This window comes from Perissodus microlepis, chromosome 10 (assembly GCF_051167445.1).
Source record: "Perissodus microlepis isolate ML-2025 ecotype Zambia chromosome 10, ASM5116744v1, whole genome shotgun sequence".
Lineage (NCBI taxonomy): Eukaryota > Metazoa > Chordata > Actinopteri > Cichliformes > Cichlidae > Perissodus > Perissodus microlepis.
In genome coordinates, this window is record NC_140470.1 from 19,810,398 (window position 1) to 19,830,179 (window position 19,782).

Here is a 19,782-nt window from a genome sequence, read left to right on the forward strand (position 1 = left end):
AAAACAAACAATGACTAGTTTTCATTAAAAACATTCTGTCTTTAATCAAAATATGCAACTGTGTTTCTGATGTCCATCCTTTTCGCCACATGAATGAGTGGTGGTTGTGTCCTGATCATATATGAACATCCGCGCACGCACACACACTTATTCACACGCACTCTCACGCACAGGCTGACTACTTATAACATGATTAATCTGATTGTTCAGTGAAGCAGAGTGAAATAAAGAATATGATCCAGCAGCAGCAGCTTGGTAAAGCATCCAGTCATGTCCTCTGAGTGCAGCCTCAAGAGGGAGAACACATCTGCTTGCTAACCAACTACACCAAACTTCCTTTATGGCTGTTTGTATACTGACTTTATCCCCTGACGCAAGCATTCTTGACTGATTTACTATCATGTATTTAAATGAAGGATTTCTGAATAACTCTCAGTACTGTTAAGTGTCTTTTTGAAATGTCTAAATTGAAAACATATGCTGTGAAAGTACACGCGTAACCCTGTCGCCTTATACGAAGAATTCTCTGTGCTGAACCAGCTTTGCCAAAGAGCAGAACTTGAATGGAAACTGAAACACAGAAACATTCAAATATCAGTGTTGCTAAGAAAACCCATTTTAGCCATCTGACAAAGTTCTCTTTTTGCTGTTTGGTTTACATAGGAACAGTTAAAAAGACTTCAAAAAAGGTCAAAATTTCAATGTGTAAAAACCAAAAGGATTAGTCTTTTCTCAATCCAAGAGTCCTTATGCTCCAGCAGATGCCTAATATCAGCCCAAACAAAGTTCTCAGCAAAAAATGTCTGAGAAGAGAAGAGAAGAGAAATCAGCTTCTTTTGTGTCCCTTGTTATCCTCCAACTTTTATACTATCACATCACTGGTATGCCCCGCTCCAGGCTGCCAGTTTGGGAGCATCAATCCTCCTCCGGCGTGGGCTCTTGTGGCAGTGCGGCTTCTTCTTCTGCCACTGGCCCTGATGTTTCTGGTGTAGTTTCAGGCTCTGGTGGTGGTCGCTGGCTGAGGATGACCTGCACTACATAGTCTCTTGAGATGTTGAGTTGGTCCAAGCGCAGTCTGTCTGTCAGGGGCCGCCCTGAGAAAAACCAGCGTTGCGTTGCGGCAGGCACGCCCTCCTGACTTTGCAGACGCCGCTTCATTATGCCTACTGTGTCCGTGGAACGGACTGCCAGCCGGAGGTCGCGACCCGTGGAGAGGCGGAGCCGAAGCTGGCATTCCCCTCCTGTGCCAGGATCACCAGCGCTGCCCAAGGACGGGTCGGCGGTTCCGGAGTCAGGATCTGAACCATCGGGCTCATCGGAGCGTTCCTCGATCATGTTGACGGGGGGAGAGAGGCAGTAGACTGGCAGCTGGTATCGATTCCCCAATTCATCGTAGCATTCGGTCAGAGCTCCTGGAAGAACGGAGAATACAACCAATTAATTCAATATATTAAAAAAATATCTAAATATTAATTTGGTTAATAAATCAAATGAAAGCTACAGATTATGGTTTGCAGGAATTGCCACTGTCAATAAATCACATTACAATATAAACAGAAGTGTAAGAGCTCGGTAAATGATTAACTGGGAGCTTCCAATGCAGAGTCATAAAACACTAAAGTGAACAGCAGGGTCATTTCTAATTTTTCCTTTTCGTAACTCTTCATGGACTACTTGTCTAAACAAAAAAGTTATATAATATATACCTTGCTGTGCATCAGAAGGAATACTTTCTGTTTAAAGAAATCTATTAGTCATTTGTAATAAAGTGAAAGTTAAAACATATTTTTTCCCATTCAACAAAGCCAAAACCTGAACTATGCTTCATAATACCCTGGATTGATATAAAATGGAGAAATGAGAGTCATACAAATAGAAAATAAAGATTGTAGGGGGACAGACTGTGGAAGCAGGAGAAAAGGGAAAGTCTCATCTTGGACTAAAACATAAAGAAACATAATGTCATTTCTGTGATTCAGACTCTGACAATAAAGAGTTGGTGGACAGAAAGTGGGAATTATAGCATACTGAAGAGGTTGTGTCCACGAGTAAAAATGTAAGCCATTCTGTTCATGAGGGGGATTCCTGACAGATACATACCCTGCAAAATAATTCAAACTTTTCATACCAAAAAACTAAAAGGTCATATTTATCGTGGATTAACAAAAACAGAAGATTAAGTTGATGATGACATCCAAAAAGATGAAAAACTCTCCCCACAAAAGTGAGAAGACCGCCTGACCACAGTTCCTTCTAAATGACATTTTAAAAAAAGGTCACCTTGCTGCTGTTGCGCTGTTTTATGACTTAAACCGAAGCACGATCCACCCGAGAGTAGCAGTGAGTTTTCCTGTAACCAAGACCGAGATGAGTTAGCAGAAGCCCAGAAAAGTTCTCGCTACTCTCTAGATGATGACAACTTTGGCCTCGGTGAGGACATGAAAGTAACTCTTGCCTTCAAGAAAAGTGCAGAGTTCATGTAATTGTGAAGGAATAAGGTGGCAAAAAGACTGGTTTCTGGCATGTGTAGCCCACTGCGTAGCAGCAATCACCAAAAACCACCACAAAACGAAAGTGCAGCAATTATTTCAACCACAACCACACTATTATATATTGTGCAGGAGTCTACATAAATAATTGGAGAGCATGTTTAAATATTTTATAGCTCTCTGCTTTTATCAGGTACATAAAATAAATATAAATTTGAGCAAATAAATCTACAGTTGAGCTGTCCTACCTCCGATATTTCAGCACACCAACTAAACAGTTGTTTATTTAGGCTCTGATGAATTTCCTTCTATGTGGGATAACAGAGAGGGCACAATATGAAGAAGTAGTGATAGCCGGCATCACAAAAGGCTAAGATAAATATTAGTTTTAACATGGCTCAATGAAAATGTATAAACATGATCTGGAAAGGATCTTCCTTTGATTTTTTTCCCCTTCAACAGCTATTTATTTTTCAGCTGCAGAATACCAATGTATTCCAGATGGTACTGATGCTTTTGGTTGTGGCATTTCATCAAAACAAACAAAAACAAATTCCACCCACAAGGTGGAATTAGCCTTGTACCAAATTTTAAAGAATAAATCTTATGACAAAAGCAAAGAAACATGTTATTGAAGTGCTTGCTGTGCTGCATATCTCCCCCCAACACGTTTTGAATTTTAAAGGATGAAAATATAAGTGATGTGAATCCGTAATCTTTCCATCCTCACAAGGATATTCAAAACTGCGTGGGAATTTGCCCAACCAGTCTACATGCATTTTATGGACTTGGAGAAATCAAATGACCGCATCCCTCGGGATGTCGTTTGAGGGGTGCTTTGGGAGTATGCGGTATTAGCCTATTATTATGGGCTATTCGGCCTGCCAAGTGTGGTAAGAGCTTGGTTTGTGTTACCCACGGTAAGTCAGATTGGATCCTGAGCTGGACTCTACCAAGGTTGCCCTTTGTTAAAGAGTCTATTCATAACTTTGATGGACAAAATTTCTAGGCACAGCCAAGGGGTGAAGGGTTTTGAGATTAGTGGTATCGGGATCTGCTGTTGTAGATGATGTGGCAATGTTGGCTTCATTGAATGATGGCCTCCAACTTTCACTCTTGTAAGAAGTGTGTGAAGTGGACAGGATGAGAATCTACATGGCTGGACTCAGCTGGAAGACCTGGGTATCACAGAGTGAGCGGAAAGTAGACTGGGAGACTAACAGATGGATTCAGGTGGTACTGGTAGTGATGCAGATAGAATAGAATAGAATGCCTTTATTGTCACTACAGCTGCACAATGAGATACAGAATGCTGTACTGGCCTGCCGTAGTGACAATACCTTCACCTATGGTCACAAGCTGTGCCCAAAAGAATAAGATTGTGTGAGGAATTAGGTTCCTCCGAATTGTGGCTTGTCTCCCTATGGATGAGGAGCTTGGCCATTCAGGAGGAGATAAGAGTAAAGCCGCTACTCCTCCACAACAGGAGCTGGATGAGGTTGTTTGGGAATCTGACAAGGTTGTCTCATGGACGCCTCCTAGGTGAGGTGTTTTTGCTCCTGGTGGAGACCCAGGAAAGATGAAGTTTCTGGGATGGCTTTGTAACAACTCAGTGTCTCCATAAGTGCTTAAAGAGTTGGCCTCATGCCCCTGATACCTCAAGACAGATAAGCAGCACAAAATGGATGGATGGATGGATGGATGGATAATGACAGCAAATGGCTCCAGAAAATGCTCTATAATTTCCTTATGCTTTCTAAAGACAAAGACTTGAATCTCATTTCAGGGTTCACAGAGCAACTTTCAATGACCACAAAATTTGTTTTCAACCTTTTTTTCTTAAAAAAAAAAAAACAACCAAAACAAAAAACTTAAACTCTTAAAAAAAAACAGTGAAAGGAGAACCCATCAGATGATGCATCTCTAATACAATAAAAGTCTCCATTATGAATTAAGTGGGTATTTGGAGAAACTAATCCATTTCCTGAATGGCACCAACAAAGTCTCAGCTAGTAATGGTAATGCAATTTTAAAAGATTTTTGAGGATTGCTGTTTGGTCCCATAGTGAGCAAACATTTTCTTTTTACCATGCTGGTGCAGACTAAATGTAAACAGCTACTGAAAAGACAGCCATAAAGTGAATCCTACAGATTACAGTGATTGTTTTATTCTGGTGTCACAAAAATACCCTGGCTTTTCTTTAGCTACATCAACACGTGTGTGTAAAACTAATGATGGCTTCGTCAGCCTCAGCTGTACTCTGGATTTCTTAATATTTAACTTGCTAAGAGTGATAACTAGGATGTTGGACATAATAAAATTGCTTTAAATTTGTGAATGTGTTGTTTCTTTCTCATGCGTTTCCTTTGCTGCAGACCTAGAATGGTGGCCTGATGTTCAAGATAAGCCTTTTCTCATCAAACAAAACGCAACTTCAATTTGTTTCTTAAAACCTATTAAACAGACTTCACAGCCAACCACACATAGCCAAAAGATTTAAGCAAACTTGCCTTTATTCTGCTGCTGTAACACAGTCATTTCCCTTGTGGGACCAGTTAAGAATCCATCCATCTTTCCCTCTATCCCAATTGTACAACATGTGATGTATTAAATGTGATGAAAACATTTAGGAATGTCAGTTCTGATTCCTGTATGCTGCTCAGTTTAAGTGTAAAGCAGTACTGGAAGACCAAAAGTGTCCTGGTGAACAAGGGCAGAATGGTGAAAGAAATCTGAAATCAATGCTTTGCATGACTGACTGAGAAAATGTAAATGTGTGAGTGGTGAAAATATTTAAGTGTTGTGTCTACTCTCTGCACTGCACTGCTGGTAGAGTGAAACAATGATGTCAGGTCTAGAGAATCCGCAGCTGCAGCCCAGCAGGACCTGATCTGACCTAGCCAAACTACTGAGAGGAATCAAGTAGACATTGTAAGGCACTGACATGAGGTTCTTAATGGTACTTAAAATATACATATACAGGTTTTGCAGTCAGGTGACCACTAACCATCATCAAGTTAATAAGGCCCCAGTTACCTAAGGCGGAGAGGTAGGTCAGTGACCACTTAGCAATCACTGGTCGCTAGGGGAAAAATTCGAAAAATGTCCCAGACCAGCTGGCAAAAACCTCATTGCGACTGCTTTGGTCCCTTCCTGTGATCTCCAAACAGTAGTGAAACTGTGAGAAGAAACCAGAAATGGGACAGCATCCGTCTTCAAAGTAAAAGCTCTGCCTCTTCGCTGCAGCAAACACATTTCTTTGAAGCCATCGTTTCCAGTCAGTGTTTCACTACTGCTTGACTGTGTTTGCAGCCAAATTGGTGTTTTCCACAGAAAATACAGGTAACTGTTCCAATCTGCTGGTGACCAAAGCAATCACCAGAATGTTTTTGGTGCAGCACCCTCTTTGGAACCAATTTCACCAAGCAACTGGCAGAATGGGCTATAATCCATCATGGATTGGCCTCACCAGAGACCCAGAACTCTGAACATTATTAACAGTGTGGGATCACGTTGACATAGAACAGACCAAAAGGGAGCAAACATCTAAAGAAGGGCTTTTAATGTCCTTCAAGAAACTATTCCTGAAAACTACTTAAAGAAATTACAAGAAAGCTTGCTTATTACAGTTCAGGCTATGCTTAAAAATAATATTCCCTTCCAAGCTTGGTAGAATTATACAAACTCTGTTTTTGCCTTATGCCCTGCATTTCTCTGTATGTTTGCATGTTTCAACAACTCTGCATCTATTTCCCATTTTTCAAGTAAAATATAAAGAAATGAGGGATTCTGCACAGATCTGTATTATTTTTGTGAAGTTTGAAGAATTGGGAACAATAAAGAACGACACATCCACGCGTAGAGAGCCTACTGCAGCAGCTTATTATAACAGCTTGGATTTGGGCTTCCTGAATTTGAGCCACATATATTTTATAGATTTGTTCTAAGAGAATGCTCTTGTGTTTTGAACTCTTTGGCATACTTAGGTGACTTATTACTTCCTCCTTTCAGCAGAGCAAGAACATGCCCCTTATTTATTATTTATGGGTTACTTCTGCAGCACTTCCTCGCAGCTAAAGCCTAAACTCTAAAATGTGGTCACTGAAAATCACTAAGAGGTTCTTTTATAGCAGGCTGAATTATATTGATGCTTTATAATCGCTCTATTTACTTCCATGTTCACTAAAATGTCAATTGTAGCCTGTGACTTTAACAAGGACAGCAAAGAAGGCACTTACATAAACAAAATGCTTCAGTAATATGTGGCAAAGTTTGCTTCCTGTTTATGAAACTTATCAGAGGGCAATCTAAAGACACTTCCTGGGGAAGCAGCCTCCCTTTGCTTCTCTGTTCTATGTAAATTTAACCTCTTTACATTGAAGAGCTACTATTTAGTAGCTGCGTGTGGTAGTGAATGCTGACAGGTGGCATGAAGTAAAAGCTCTGTATCGTGAGTATTCGAAGGGGAGATTTTGACTTTGACATTTCAGTGTCCCAGTACAGCTATTTTTCAGAAAATAAAGCTAAATCTATGACTTGTCAACTAGACCCATCACTGTGGAAATGTGTGTTACCATGTGGCAGTGTGATGCTGGCTCCGTCAAGGATCGCCTGAGCCAGCAGGTGGTCATTGCTCTCAAAGGCGCTGGCCGCAGCCCGCAGCGCATCCCAGATCTCCTTCCGGCCTTCGAAAGCTGGCGCCGTATCCCAGAACTCATCTCTTTTGCTGCGCAGCTGGCCTTCAGTCATCGGGTAGTCACTTTTCCATTTAGGCCGCTCTCTCTTCAGGGGCTGGTTACGCCCTAGAGCCACTGGGAGCGGCAAAGAGAGGGAGAGGAAAGGGGGGATTTAGAGAGAAAATGCAACTAATAAAAACAGGAAGACTGACGCAGGCTGAAAATTGAAGAACCAAACAGAAATATTGAAAAAGACTCTCATAAAAGTGAGGGAGGGAAAGAGGAATCAAAGGTGTGAACCAAAATGGGAATAAACGGAGGAAGCAACAAAGAGAAGAAGGAGTAAAGGGGAAATACCAAGAAAAGGAAAGAAGAAAAACAAAAGCAATTTGGATGTAGAGAAGAGAAAGTAGACAGATGTGGGATGCAAGATGAGAAAAGATGGGAAATCCACAGAAGATAAAAATGAGAAGTAGAGATTATGAGTAAGGAGGAAGCAGGCATAACAAAAGTTAGGATTCACTGGAAACAAAACAAGACTTTCAGCTTTGCTCATAAACACAAGTATGATTCAATTGTCAATTAAAAATGGGCCTACACTGTAACATAAGGTCTAAATGAAGCATTTAGACAAAGTGAAGCTAAAAATGTATTGGTACTAAACCCAATTAAATGGTTACGGTTCTAGCATCTAACAGCTCTCCGGCTGCAGCGTGAAGGCAGGTGAGTAACACCATCTGGATCACCGCCGAAGGGGCCGACACACAGGACAGCGTGTATGTTTGAATACACAACACAGACACGGAGGTGCGAGCAAGCTGATGGATCAAGGTGTTGAGTTACACCTGCTGGTATACACGTACCCTGATGATCATGTGGCACAGTCGAATAACACCAACCTTCAACTGACTTTAGTAAGACAAGCCTCTAGCCGTGCTACTTTTAATACTTGCTGAAAAGACCTCCTGTTTGAAATAAGCTCATTAGACAGGTTACAGTACACAGCGTTTAGTAGGTTAAGGGGGACCTAGTTGGACAGGTTTAGCCTTTGATATTTCAGGGAGGAGGAAAACAATGCAGCAGCAGTACAGTAAACAGATAGCAACACAGATAAACATACATTAAAGTTCCTCTCCTGGTGCTGACCTTCAACTCTTCTCAAATACTGTAAACCACTTCCCAGTGCCAATGAAATTCATACATAGGTGCTCAATGTGAAAATTATTCTGAAGAATAGTGAACTGCACAAGGTTTAATACATGTTGATGTATCACAATTGAAATATATTTTATGGATTGAGTTCAACAGCGTTAGAAACTGTGCTTCAAATTAACTTTTTGACTCACCAGGCAAGAAAACTGGAATACACTAAAAAGAAAACAAACAAAATCCACCAGCAAAGTGACAAAGTTTTATGCTGAATAAAACCAGAGCAAAACTGAGGCCAAATTCTTGTGAATCGTTAAACTGTGAATAAGTTAAAGCCCAATTTCAATAATATCGAACATCAAAATTTGCAAATTAATTAACTTACTAATCAAACATAAAAGTAAAAATCCTGGATGCTTAACCATTTAATCAACTTAACCCTCTTAAACTGTAGGCTCTTTATCTCAATTATCCACTTCTTCACACAGCCCATAAAGTCCTAATCATCTGCTCATTGACTAGTGTTAATGATTGCTTACATGGTAAAGGACAGAAGAAAAATGTCAGGGAGGGAGTCAATAGCTCAGACAGCAGCTGTGCGACGTTTGCTTTATAGTACTACGTTTGTGCCTGTTTACCTACACAGAGCAAAGGGGTACACAACCAAAGCAAAAGTACTCCCCTTCAGTTTTCCAATGACCCAACAGCACGTAGACTGGTGTGGAAGATGCTATGTATAGATTAGTTGAAAAGTGAACACTTATTGTTATTTTTAACATTTAATTTTGCTTCAGGCCTTTGTTGATCTGTATTGAGAACAGCACAAGAAAGGGCTGTTTGTGACACTGGCCCCTGACGACAGTACACAGCTACAACATGTAAGTGACGGTCTGAAAAGGTGTCTGTAGGCTCTACGTAACGCGTGATTTAGACTTCTGTGGGAATTCTACGTATTAACTGGAAACTCCTCGTAACCCTGCGTTTCAACCTTCCACGCCATTCAAGTTGCTGTGGGCTGCGTTGGGTTATGTAGAAGGTTATGGTGTATGGTTAAAAGGACTTTCCAGTTATGTCGTAAGTTACCACATAGATTTCCCACAGAAGTCTAAATCACGCATTGGTTTGAGCCATGAGTGTGTGCTTATCAAACTCAGAACCAGAACACATGTAAGTGAGTAGGGAAAAAAAGCAACCCACAATTATTTTGGTAGCACAGTGGTACAGCAGTTAACGCTGAAGTGCTCTGGGTTCAAATGCACTGGCCAACTTCACTTCTAGCTTCCTCCAACAATCCCAAAACAGGGATTAACTTGTGACTCTTAATTGCACATAGGTATCAATGTGAGCATGAATGGCTGGCTGTCAACTGTGATAGTCCTGGAATAGACTGGGAACTTGACCACTGGGTACGATTGATCCACCTCTCCCGTGACCCTGAGCTCGATACTCGTTTTACATTTATTTGGCAAACTGAAACTAACTACATTAGAAGGTTGTTCATTTTGGACCCTGATTAGAAAAGTTATGGTAAAGGGGTAGCATGAGCCTTTAGTGTGACAATGTCAAATGCTTATACTTGATTGCAAATATGGACAGATGGAGATGCGACAGCCTGACAGTCATTCCTTCTTTTGTTAAAAGTGGCTTAAGACTCGCTTAAGTACTATATATTACAATAGTCAGGATTCTTCTTTGGCTCTAGCTCCAATTTCTTAGAGGGGCGCCAGACCCAACACAGGTACAAAGCAGTTCCAAGGCGGAAATGCTCAACTACGAAGTTGAATTGCTTTTTTTGTTCCTGATTGATCTTTAGAGGAAAATATAACTGTGCCAGTTTTCATTGGACAGGCTCTTTAAACAATTTTATGTGATTATACAAAACATTAGCAAAAGTACCAAACAATCAGTAACATCAGGAACATAAAAGCATTTTAGTGCGTCATTTAGCTGTAATCATTTTCCAGCAGTGCATGCCTGAATTCCTGTGGATATGCTCTCATGTTATGAACTTGTCTGCATGACTCTGTCCATATGGATTCATTAGCCTGCTTTCCACATCGTCTGTCAGCCAATAATTCACGTATATCTTTAAACAGTAACCTACTTGGATGTCATTCAGGAAGGATTTATGTAGGCCGGTATGTACAACAATTTAACATAGAAATTTCTGCAATATAAACCTGCCTACGAGATCTGATTTAGTGATACATAAACTGTGCTGTTCCTGCTTGCTTGTCTGCATCCGTTTAACGCTGCATCGTCTCTTGATCCTCCACATTTTACAGATACCGCTGCTGTTTATACGCAATATCTAGTCAGGGAGGAAGCCTGAGGAACTGGCAAAGACAGAAGCAGAGGCAACAAGGGAATGAATAAAGGAAACCAAGTTTTATCTCAGCATCTCTAAGTCTCCACCCCACCCCCCCATGACCAACTGTATTTACCGCTCTGTAATTAAAATAACTCACTGGCTATGAGCAGAACTCATTTTCAGATCAGACAAACCCGGAAACAACACTAAGGAAGTTGTGTACAACACCCCAAACTACAAGAAGGGCCCCCCCCCTCTCTTTTTTTTTTAAAAGATTCACACCATTTAAACGCAACAATTCCCCTTAAACCCAGAGCTTTTATAGTTGACAAAACACCCTTCTTTCACTGTGCACCCTATCCATATCACCAACGTAAACTATCTAATAAAGGGAATATGTACTACAGCATGCATTCATAGACAGTGTCGCACTCAATTTCTCACTGCTTGAGCTGTCATCCCTGCTATGCTTTGGGACTGCATGCAACTCAATTTATTGCTCAGTAAATAAAACTAACCTTTACCTTGCAGTTTTGTGCGATATATCACTTTTTGCTCACACGATAAGTTTCGCTTTTAGTCATAAAGCTACAGTTTTGACACTTCCTCCACTCTTCCGACCACTTTTCAGGACACAGCATGACCCGACACCTCGCTCACAACGAAAACAATCAATAATAATAATAATAAAAATATATATAAGACAAGATCAGCAGCTGCCATATGTGCACCCCTACTCGAGCTGTCAGTAACTTCAAGTTGTGCAGAGAGTCTGGGCATAATTCAAATCTGAAATCACACTGAATCACGCCTCAGCGCTCCCCTTGCATGCCATTGCTGCCTGTGACCCATATTTGTTATGCAGAAAGCTAGCAAGCTAACTAGCTACGTTTTAGCCGGCTAGCTTAGTCAACACCAAAGAACAAAGGGAGGCAGCCTGGCACAGTCAATGTTTCCCACTTTGTAAAGTAGAGAGCAGACGAGGCGTCGTTTGCCGTTTTAAGGCCAGGTGCATGGAGGGAGACACCCGGCAGGGCTGCTGTCGGTCTTCGGCTCTGTCTGGCTCGGATATTAAAAGGAAGGGAAGAAGACCTCCAGTCAGGACAACATGCAGGGAGCCTGGAGGAAGCCCTTCATAAAAAAAAGGAAAAAAGGAATGCAAGCTTGTGGCCAATAAAAAGACGTCGACAAGCCCCGCAAGTTACCTCCAGTGCCGTCCGAGTTCTCGTTTAAGCTGCCCGAAGAGTCGTGGTGGCTCCCGACACAGCCACCCATGGATGTTTCAGCAGAGCAGCCCGGGCTAGGTAGCTCACCCCCCGGCCCACAGCTACAGCTACAGCTACATCCACTACCCCTGTCTCGTTTTTCTCTCTCTCTTCCCCCCTCCCCTCCTTTTCTCCCTCCCTCCCTCCTGTCCTCTCCTTCCTCCTCGTTTCCTCCCGTCTTTCCCTTTCTCCTTGCTTCCTCCTTCCCTCCTTCTCTCAGCATAGACTGAGCTCAGCAGGCATGATCTTCTTCATGTTTTTCGGCGGCGCAAGAAGGTCTGAGAGAGGTTCACGTCGTTGCAAGGTGACCGAGGTAGGAATGAAGGAGAGAAAGAGAGGGGCCGAAGGAGGAAGAGATATAGACAAAGGACAGAGAACAAAGGAGAAGTGCACCGTGCAAAACAAAACAAAAGATAAAGATAATCTTTAGGGTATGAAATGTTTGCTTTGGACTTTGTACTCTAGTGATGTTAATGCATTTTGACACATCTGATATCATGTTTTATGAGAAGCTGTTTGCTGCACAGATGAAGACACATCAAAATGTTCACCCTCTATTATTATTATTTATTATGTTCTCATTCATTCAGCTGTGCTGCCTATTATATTCTAATTTCCACTCTATTTAATTTTATTATTCAATACATTTTTTTAGTTTTAATGCACAAAATATTGTTGATTTTGTGTTGCATGTTGGTTTTTTTTTTACTCTGCTCTCCTTCCTGCATGGGAGGTTTTCATTAGTGAAACTAGTTTGGTGTTTTAGACACACATTTTAGATTTCTTAAGTTCTACACAAACTGGATTTTACCCTACAGAGCATAATGAAAGCAGTTACAGTTGCAGTCAGAAGTTTGTATACACTCATCATGGTAATGATTTCTTTGATCAATTCTTTTTCCAAATAGGAAAGTGGTACAGAAGTACTACAGGAGTAAAGGTGAGGCTTTCAAACCTAACAACACTCTACCAGGCGTCAAGCATGGTGGTGGTAGCATTATGCTCTGTGGCTGTTTTGCTGTCAGTGGTACTGGCACATTGCATAAAGTGGATGGAATAATGAAAAAGGAGGACCACTTCCAAATTCGTCCACTTCACCTCACATCAGCAGCTAGAAGGGTGAAACTTGGTTGTTCCAACAGGACAGTGAGCCCAAACACACCAAAGCTAGGTTCTGGAGTGGATAAAACAGGCTAACATTAAGGTTTCCTAAAGCCCCGACCACCAACCTATTGAAAATTATTGGAGACTTCTTAAACGGTTGGTCCTTGTCAGGAAACCAACCAATTTAAATGAACTTGCTCAAATATCCAACTAGAATTATGCCAGAAGCTTGTTGATGCCTAGCAAAAGCATTTGGTTGATGTGCAACTTGCACCACCAACCAAACATTAGTGGGAGTCTATGTATATATTTGAGTCTGTGTTTATACTTTTGACCTTGTGTGGATTCGAGAAAATTCAAAATGAATTCAAACTTGTTTCTTTAAAGTCATTAAAGATGTATGCTGTACAGTCATTCTACTGTGGAAAAAGAATTACCATGGCATTCATGCCCCGATGAGTGGATGTAAACATCTGACCACAGCTGTATTGTGTTACAGTTCTATTCTGTTCTCTTCAGTCGTTAGACCGTCTGTAGTTCTGTTGCAATAACGAAACAAAAACCACACTTAAACTTTATTGCAGATAGAAAAATATTGTCATAGGGTATTCTGAATGTAGTTGTTCTGCTTTTTCTATTCTTATATACTTCCCTCTTTTCAGCTTATGCCACTGTCAAAATATATCAAAATATATTACATCAATTGTTTCAGGTTTTAACACCCAAAATGTTGTTGAGTGACTGTTGCATAGATTCTGTTCTATTGTACTCTGGACACTATCTTTGGGACTGTGCTAAAGAGATCTATGTGTAATTTGATGCACTAGAACACACACCCACATGCACATGCACATGCACATACCCACACAGTCACTCACGTGTTTCTTAACACAAACACAGAACAGCAACAGGATAGCGAGGTTAGTTTTACAACAAAGCTGTCTGGAATTTCAGTTATTTCCCATTGCTAGGAACTGAAAGAAGATGCTCGTGTAGGAGCGAGCTTAGTTGGAAGCCCTTCGCTAACAATCTGCGTGACCTAAATGATGTAATATGATGTAACAAGTTCCTGGAGTTGACTTTCCTCTGAATACTTAAGATCAAGGTCATAGCAGGACATTCAGCAGAATCTTCTGTACTGCCTTCTATATGTAGACCGTTTCATGATGTAAATGACTGAACTTTGAATTTTATGCTCCCATGCTTCATTCAGGGAGTGCTAAAGATGGCTGAGAGAATCGATTTTGTTGGACATGTTGCCTTTTTTCAAGCCACTCGCAAACGTTACAGAAACTCGTACATGTCACAGAACCTGAAACCCACACTGTTACGACCATGCCCAATGACGGTTAAATGGAAACTCATAAAAGCGTGCAGTTGTGTGGTTCCAATTAAAATCCCAGACTTGGCTGTTGGTCTTCTGAAGCATTGTTAGAAGTCCCAGTAAGCTGTGAACTGTTTCACACAGTCACTGCTCAAGGCAGAAATAAGCTGTTGACTAAACACACAAGTGTGACCACCTTACTTTGAGAACGGCAGTGACCTCTAGTGACATGGTTTACTCTAACATCATGATTACATTAGTCATAATGGTAAATTGGTTTGATTTATTTTACAAACTAAATGAGTAGTTTGAGTATTTTGTAAGAAGAGAGACTTAAATAGTTTATTGGCAGTTAAAAAGCAGGCAGGGAGACACAGTGATATTGCAATAATCACAGTGCCGATATTGCAGAGATCTGATGCTTCAGATTACATATACCAGATGAAAATAGCATATCCTGCTTATGTGCAAGTGTCAAACCGCAGTGAATCTTATCTGTAACACGTGTAAAACGTGTGACCTTTAACACTACAGAGACTTGCATGATTTTAGTTAAAGTACTATCTGTTCTTGTACATTTCTCTATCTGCCTCTTGATTCTTTGCGTTCTCATTTTATCTTTGTTTTTAATCTTCATCTGCTTTTACTCATCTGAGACAGTAGATGGTGCTGGTGGAACTAAAGACTGGGGTACTCTGCTTACACCAAAATAGAGTGTCTGTGTGTGTGAGACACAGGTCAGAAACCTGGTGTAATAAAGACGCGTTTGCACCTTTGAATAGAGAATAATATGAACCTGCTGGTATGGTCTATATGCAACTCTTAGAACCATAGATTTTTCAGACTATATTGTCTAATCTTATAACAGCAGCAACATTTGTGTCAGTATATTTGTTAGGATTCACGTATTCTTTAGCAAAAAACACTGTTTGAGTTCATTGATAAAACCCTGTAATGTTGGATGAAAAATTACAAAAACTGCAAATGGCAGTTAAAGTTGTTCATTCTGACCTCTGAGAACGTAATTGTTCTGCTGACTCTGTTAAATAAGGCTTAATTTTTCAAGCTGGAAAAAAAAAGTATAGATTTTTTTTAGGCTGACCAGCGGGCTTTGCTTTTCTTTATCTGACAGGTCTCTCTAATCTTTATCTCTGTGGCTTCTTTTACTGTCTTCTGTTCATTTTCTTCAACACCCCCTTTTCCTTCTACTTCTTTAATGTAGCTGACTGAAAGCCGGCACAGGGATTAATGGCTTGTCACTGACTGATTGATTGATTTATTCTTGCGCTCACTCAGCGCCTGACTGGCTATTTGAAGATGTTCAGCTTTTCCCATCTGTGTTGAAGATGGGGCTGCTAGCGGACCCATTGATTTACTGTTATCTGTGGAGCGCTTCCCCCTTTTGGATAAAAAGCCACAGTGTACTTGAAAACGGCCAGAGAGCGGCAGGGCTGCTTGAAGCTTTTAAACTCATTCACAGCCAGCTGTGTGTTTGAAGGAGACTAACAGACAGCACACAGTTGATTGTCCTTTCATTGATTTACAATTAACTGCTTTGTCTGACCGGACTGCAAATCTACACCACACCACAGCATCACACACTTTGAAGCGAGCCAGAAACAGGATGGGACAAAAGAGGGAACAAAAAGGTGAAACGGTGAGGGCTGACAATCAGAATGAGCACGAGAGAGGCAGATAGCCTGGCTGTGAGAGATTCAGGTCAAGTTGGCCCTCGGGATAAAAATGGCCTTTAGCAGATATAATACTCTAGATGTACAGAGGATTCAAGCTGCTATAATAAAAGAAAATCCAAGAAGAAACACCAAAAATATTCTTAAAATAAAATGAAGCATTTGTTTTAAATGTCATGTGTTTCTTATTTATATTTATGCTAATTCTCAGATTTAGATCATTTGCTTATATTTTATTTAAGTGCCACATTTCTCTGGGCGTCTCCTGACTGTATGCCAACACTTCTGTTGTGAGTTATTCTGCAGGGAACCTTTGTAGAGCCCAGAACATAACCTACGTAAGTGACCCATCGTCGTTGCCAGCATTTGTGCTTGTGTGTGCTGCATTATGTGTTAATTAAAATGTGCTCGTGTCCCACTGTTTCATATGCGGTGCCATCGGATAGAAAAAACGTTAATCTTTCCTTACACTGAGGTGATGATTGTTATTCTTTTTCTTATAAATTCAAAAAGTTTGAAAAAGTAACTGGAAATGCACAGGAGGAATCGACAGGGCCGAACAGACACAGAAGGACGTATGTGTGGCTGTTTTGGTCCACCATAAAGATGGAGCAATAACAATCACTCTGTCACTTTGTTTCACTAAACATCTCTAAAGAAAATAATATTATTCTTTCACATTAGACACATTTGTTGAAGGAGATGTCTGAAAACAGGACAAAAGTCCTGACAAAAATGTAGAACTGTTTACTTTGTTCCACACATACTGTAAATGCTCATTGTTTTAAAATAACATTCTCCAGTAGATCTTCTATTTGTCAGCAGCTGATCTTTGGTAGATCTTTATTGGCTTAAATCCAGAGTATTTCCCTAATAATAATAATAATAACAACAATAATAATAGAATAAAGGGATACAAACATGAATTGTAAATAGGAATAAAATGTGAAAAAAATGAAAGAATATATCAGCATCAAAAAAGTTATTGCTTGTGTTATGAGAGCTTTCCTGTATCTGTCCTTGTGGCAGTGGAGCTGAACCGGTCTGTTAGAGAAGGTGCTCAGGATTGGACTGGACTGATGGATAACAGCGTGTTCAGTGACCTCCTGTCCACCACAGCTTCAAATGTGTCCAGTGTGGAGCCAATCGCAGAGCCAGCCTTTCTAATCAGTTTATTCAGTGTGTTTGGTAACCAACTCCAGTGCTGCTCCCCCAGCAGAGCACAGCAAAGTGCACTGCACTTGTCACAGATTACTGACATCATTTTGCTGCACACATTAAAGGATCTCGGCTTCCTTAAGATGTAGAATCTGGTACAGAATTATAGAATTATGGTGAAATTGCAAAGTTCAATAACGGCAAAATACATTTTACTACGTGGCAAAAATGCTGGCTTTGAGGGTCAGAAAAACACTGAGACAAGTGTTTGTATTAACGGAACAATGATATTGGCATCCAGCTACAGCAAGCACTGGAGTGGCTTTAGGAAGAAAAAAGCCTTTGAATCCAAGCCCAGGCTTTCTCATTCCCTTTGACAATCTATGGAGTGTTCAGGGACACGCTCCAGAATTTTGACCCAAGCTGGGATAAATCCAGACATGCTAAACTGACACAGACAAGTCAAAGCTGCAGGTTTTTACAAAGCATTAGAGTTACCGAGCTATTTATCAAAAAAGCTGATCCTTTTAATACAGTTCAGCTTTTTTGTTTTTCATATTTTAATGTGTCTGTCCAACTGTGATCTCAGGGGTTAAGTCTGCAGTGTTATGTGATGTCGTCACCATTAATCTCAACAAAGGACAGCACAACTCAGTCATGAGACCATGACATGAGTCTGGCTCAGAGAAAGTCACTTTTGATACATCAACACAGCCATAATTAAAAGTTAAATGACCGTAATTACAGCTAAAATGGCCATGTTTGCATTGAAAGAGGAGGCTAGAGAGAAAAATGATGGGGGCTGATAGAGCTCTTACTAATTTTGGGCATTGCTGCTGTTGTACTGGTGACTTTGTACATTTTATCTTTCCACAGTCTGTCTTGCTTTCTTTTGTTGTCTCTTTCTCTCTCTCTCTCTCTCTGTGTGTGTGTGTGTGTGTGTGTGTGTGTGTGTGTGTGTGTGTGTGTGTGTGTGTGTGTGTGAGCACATCCCACACGGAGTAAAGCCCAAACTGAGACCTGACTTGTTTTGGTAAGGCTCAGTTTTGTAGTGGTTCATCAGTCCACTGGATGTGTCTTTAGTTTGTCACACCACATACACCATATGCTCCATAAACACAGGGATAAGCTCTCTTGATATAAGCCTTAATGCTTTTTACATTGCAGTACATGTGTGTATATTTGACGTTCAGCAGAAATATTGTTACATAACCTCTCTATTACATGGGGTGTTATAGTATAGAGCATTTCAAGAACTCATCAGTAAATGACTAACTTAAGCTGCTATAAATTGTTATGCATTTTAACCCTTTTTTCCACAGCACTTGCTTCCACAGCCAAAGACTGATCATGCCGATCTGCCTAAAGAGCAAGACTGTTACTTTGACATGCCAATCATTTAAAAAAAATAATGGAGGACTGTGAAGTAGATAAACTTGAGCATTTTTCCAAACAGCTGCAGATGCTACAGTGTTAACAGCCCAAGAGGCAGCAGAGGCTAAGAGGCTGTAGAGGATCAATCTTGTTTCGCAGTGCTAGTTTGTCTATTCACAGTCATAAATAAATGCTTTCTTCAGTCATCTGTCTGTGTAAGGGCTCAGCGTTTACAACCATTCATCCACATGACCAGGAGAGATGTTATCATGCTCAGCAGAGCTTCAGGCGCTAACAGCAAGGAAATGAAAAGAAGGGTTGTACACAGCACTGTGCACAAGTTTTACGCACGTGAAGAAATACGCTTTAGGTGAAGACAATTTTTAAAAAATTACAGGAAAGGATTTTTTTTTTTTAGTGTTCTTTGTACAGAGTACAATAAACAGAAAGAACATGAGAAAACAAAGATACACTTGATTGCAGTCAAGGGTCACTGCTCTGCACGGTTGTTCTTGTCTTTTCATACGAGTTTCTTACATACAGATGTCAAAGGAGCTTGCAAAGAAAAGCGTCTGGACTTCTTTAAGTTACTTGAAGACGTTTCACCTCTCATCCGAGAAGCTTCTTCAGTTCTAAGGTCAAATGGTGGAGAGTCCCAGATATAAACCTAGTGGGAGTATCCCCCCACAGAGGGACAAAAGGACCCCCTGATGATCCTCTAATCGCCTGAGCCAAGGTGTGAAACTGGGTGTGGGTCCCAATCAGCCAGAGTTTCGGGTGTGTTCATTGTGAAACCTGGCCCCACCTTATCATGCGAATTCCTGAGGTCAGATGGCCCAGGATGTGAGTGGGCGTTAAGGCGTCTGGGAAGGGATCTCAAAACTGGATTATAGATGGCAGAGAGTTGGTGTCGTAAACCCCCGCCTCTGTTCAAAGATGGTCGCTCACAGTGGACATAGATGGCTTCTTTCACTCCTCTTTCAAACCATCTGTCCTCTCTGTCCAAAATGTGAACATTGGCATCCTCGAAAGAGTGTCCTTTATCCTTAAGATGCAGATGGACTGCTGAGTCTTGTCCTGTGGAGGTGGCTCTTCTGTGTTGTGCCATGCGCTTGTGAAGTGGCTGTTTGGTCTCTCCAATGTAGAGGTCTGGGCATTCCTCGCTGCACTGTACAGCATACACCACATTGTTAAGTCTGTGTTTTGGCGTTTTGTCTTTTGGGTGAACCAGTTTTTGTCT

General features: G+C 40.9%; 1 protein-coding gene across 1 annotated transcript; it reads right to left on the reverse strand.

The window, feature by feature from the left end:
• Positions 1-18: 18 nt before the first annotated feature.
• Positions 19-12,359, reverse strand: ubtd2 (ubiquitin domain containing 2). The gene is made up of 3 exons (XM_084940571.1): positions 11,832-12,359; positions 7,065-7,301; positions 19-1,412 (listed from the first exon to the last, which is right to left on the reverse strand). Exons 1-3 carry the CDS (start codon positions 12,112-12,114, stop codon positions 916-918), a joined length of 1,017 nt encoding a protein of 338 aa, XP_084796697.1. The 5' UTR covers positions 12,115-12,359; the 3' UTR covers positions 19-915.
• Between the last annotated feature and the right edge of the window lie 7,423 nt (positions 12,360-19,782).

Excerpts from the sequence above, each read along its gene's own strand:
- ubtd2 (XM_084940571.1), bottom strand. The coding sequence starts at position 12,114 with ATGCTGAGAGAAGGAGGGAAGGAGGAAGCAAGGAGAAAGGGAAAGACG. Across the intron at positions 7,302-11,831 it reads GAACTCGGACGGCACTGGAG|TGGCTCTAGGGCGTAACCAG; the intron begins GTAACTTGCGGG and ends TGCCGCTCCCAG. Across the intron at positions 1,413-7,064 it reads CAGCATCACACTGCCACATG|GAGCTCTGACCGAATGCTAC; the intron begins GTAACACACATT and ends CCGTTCTTCCAG.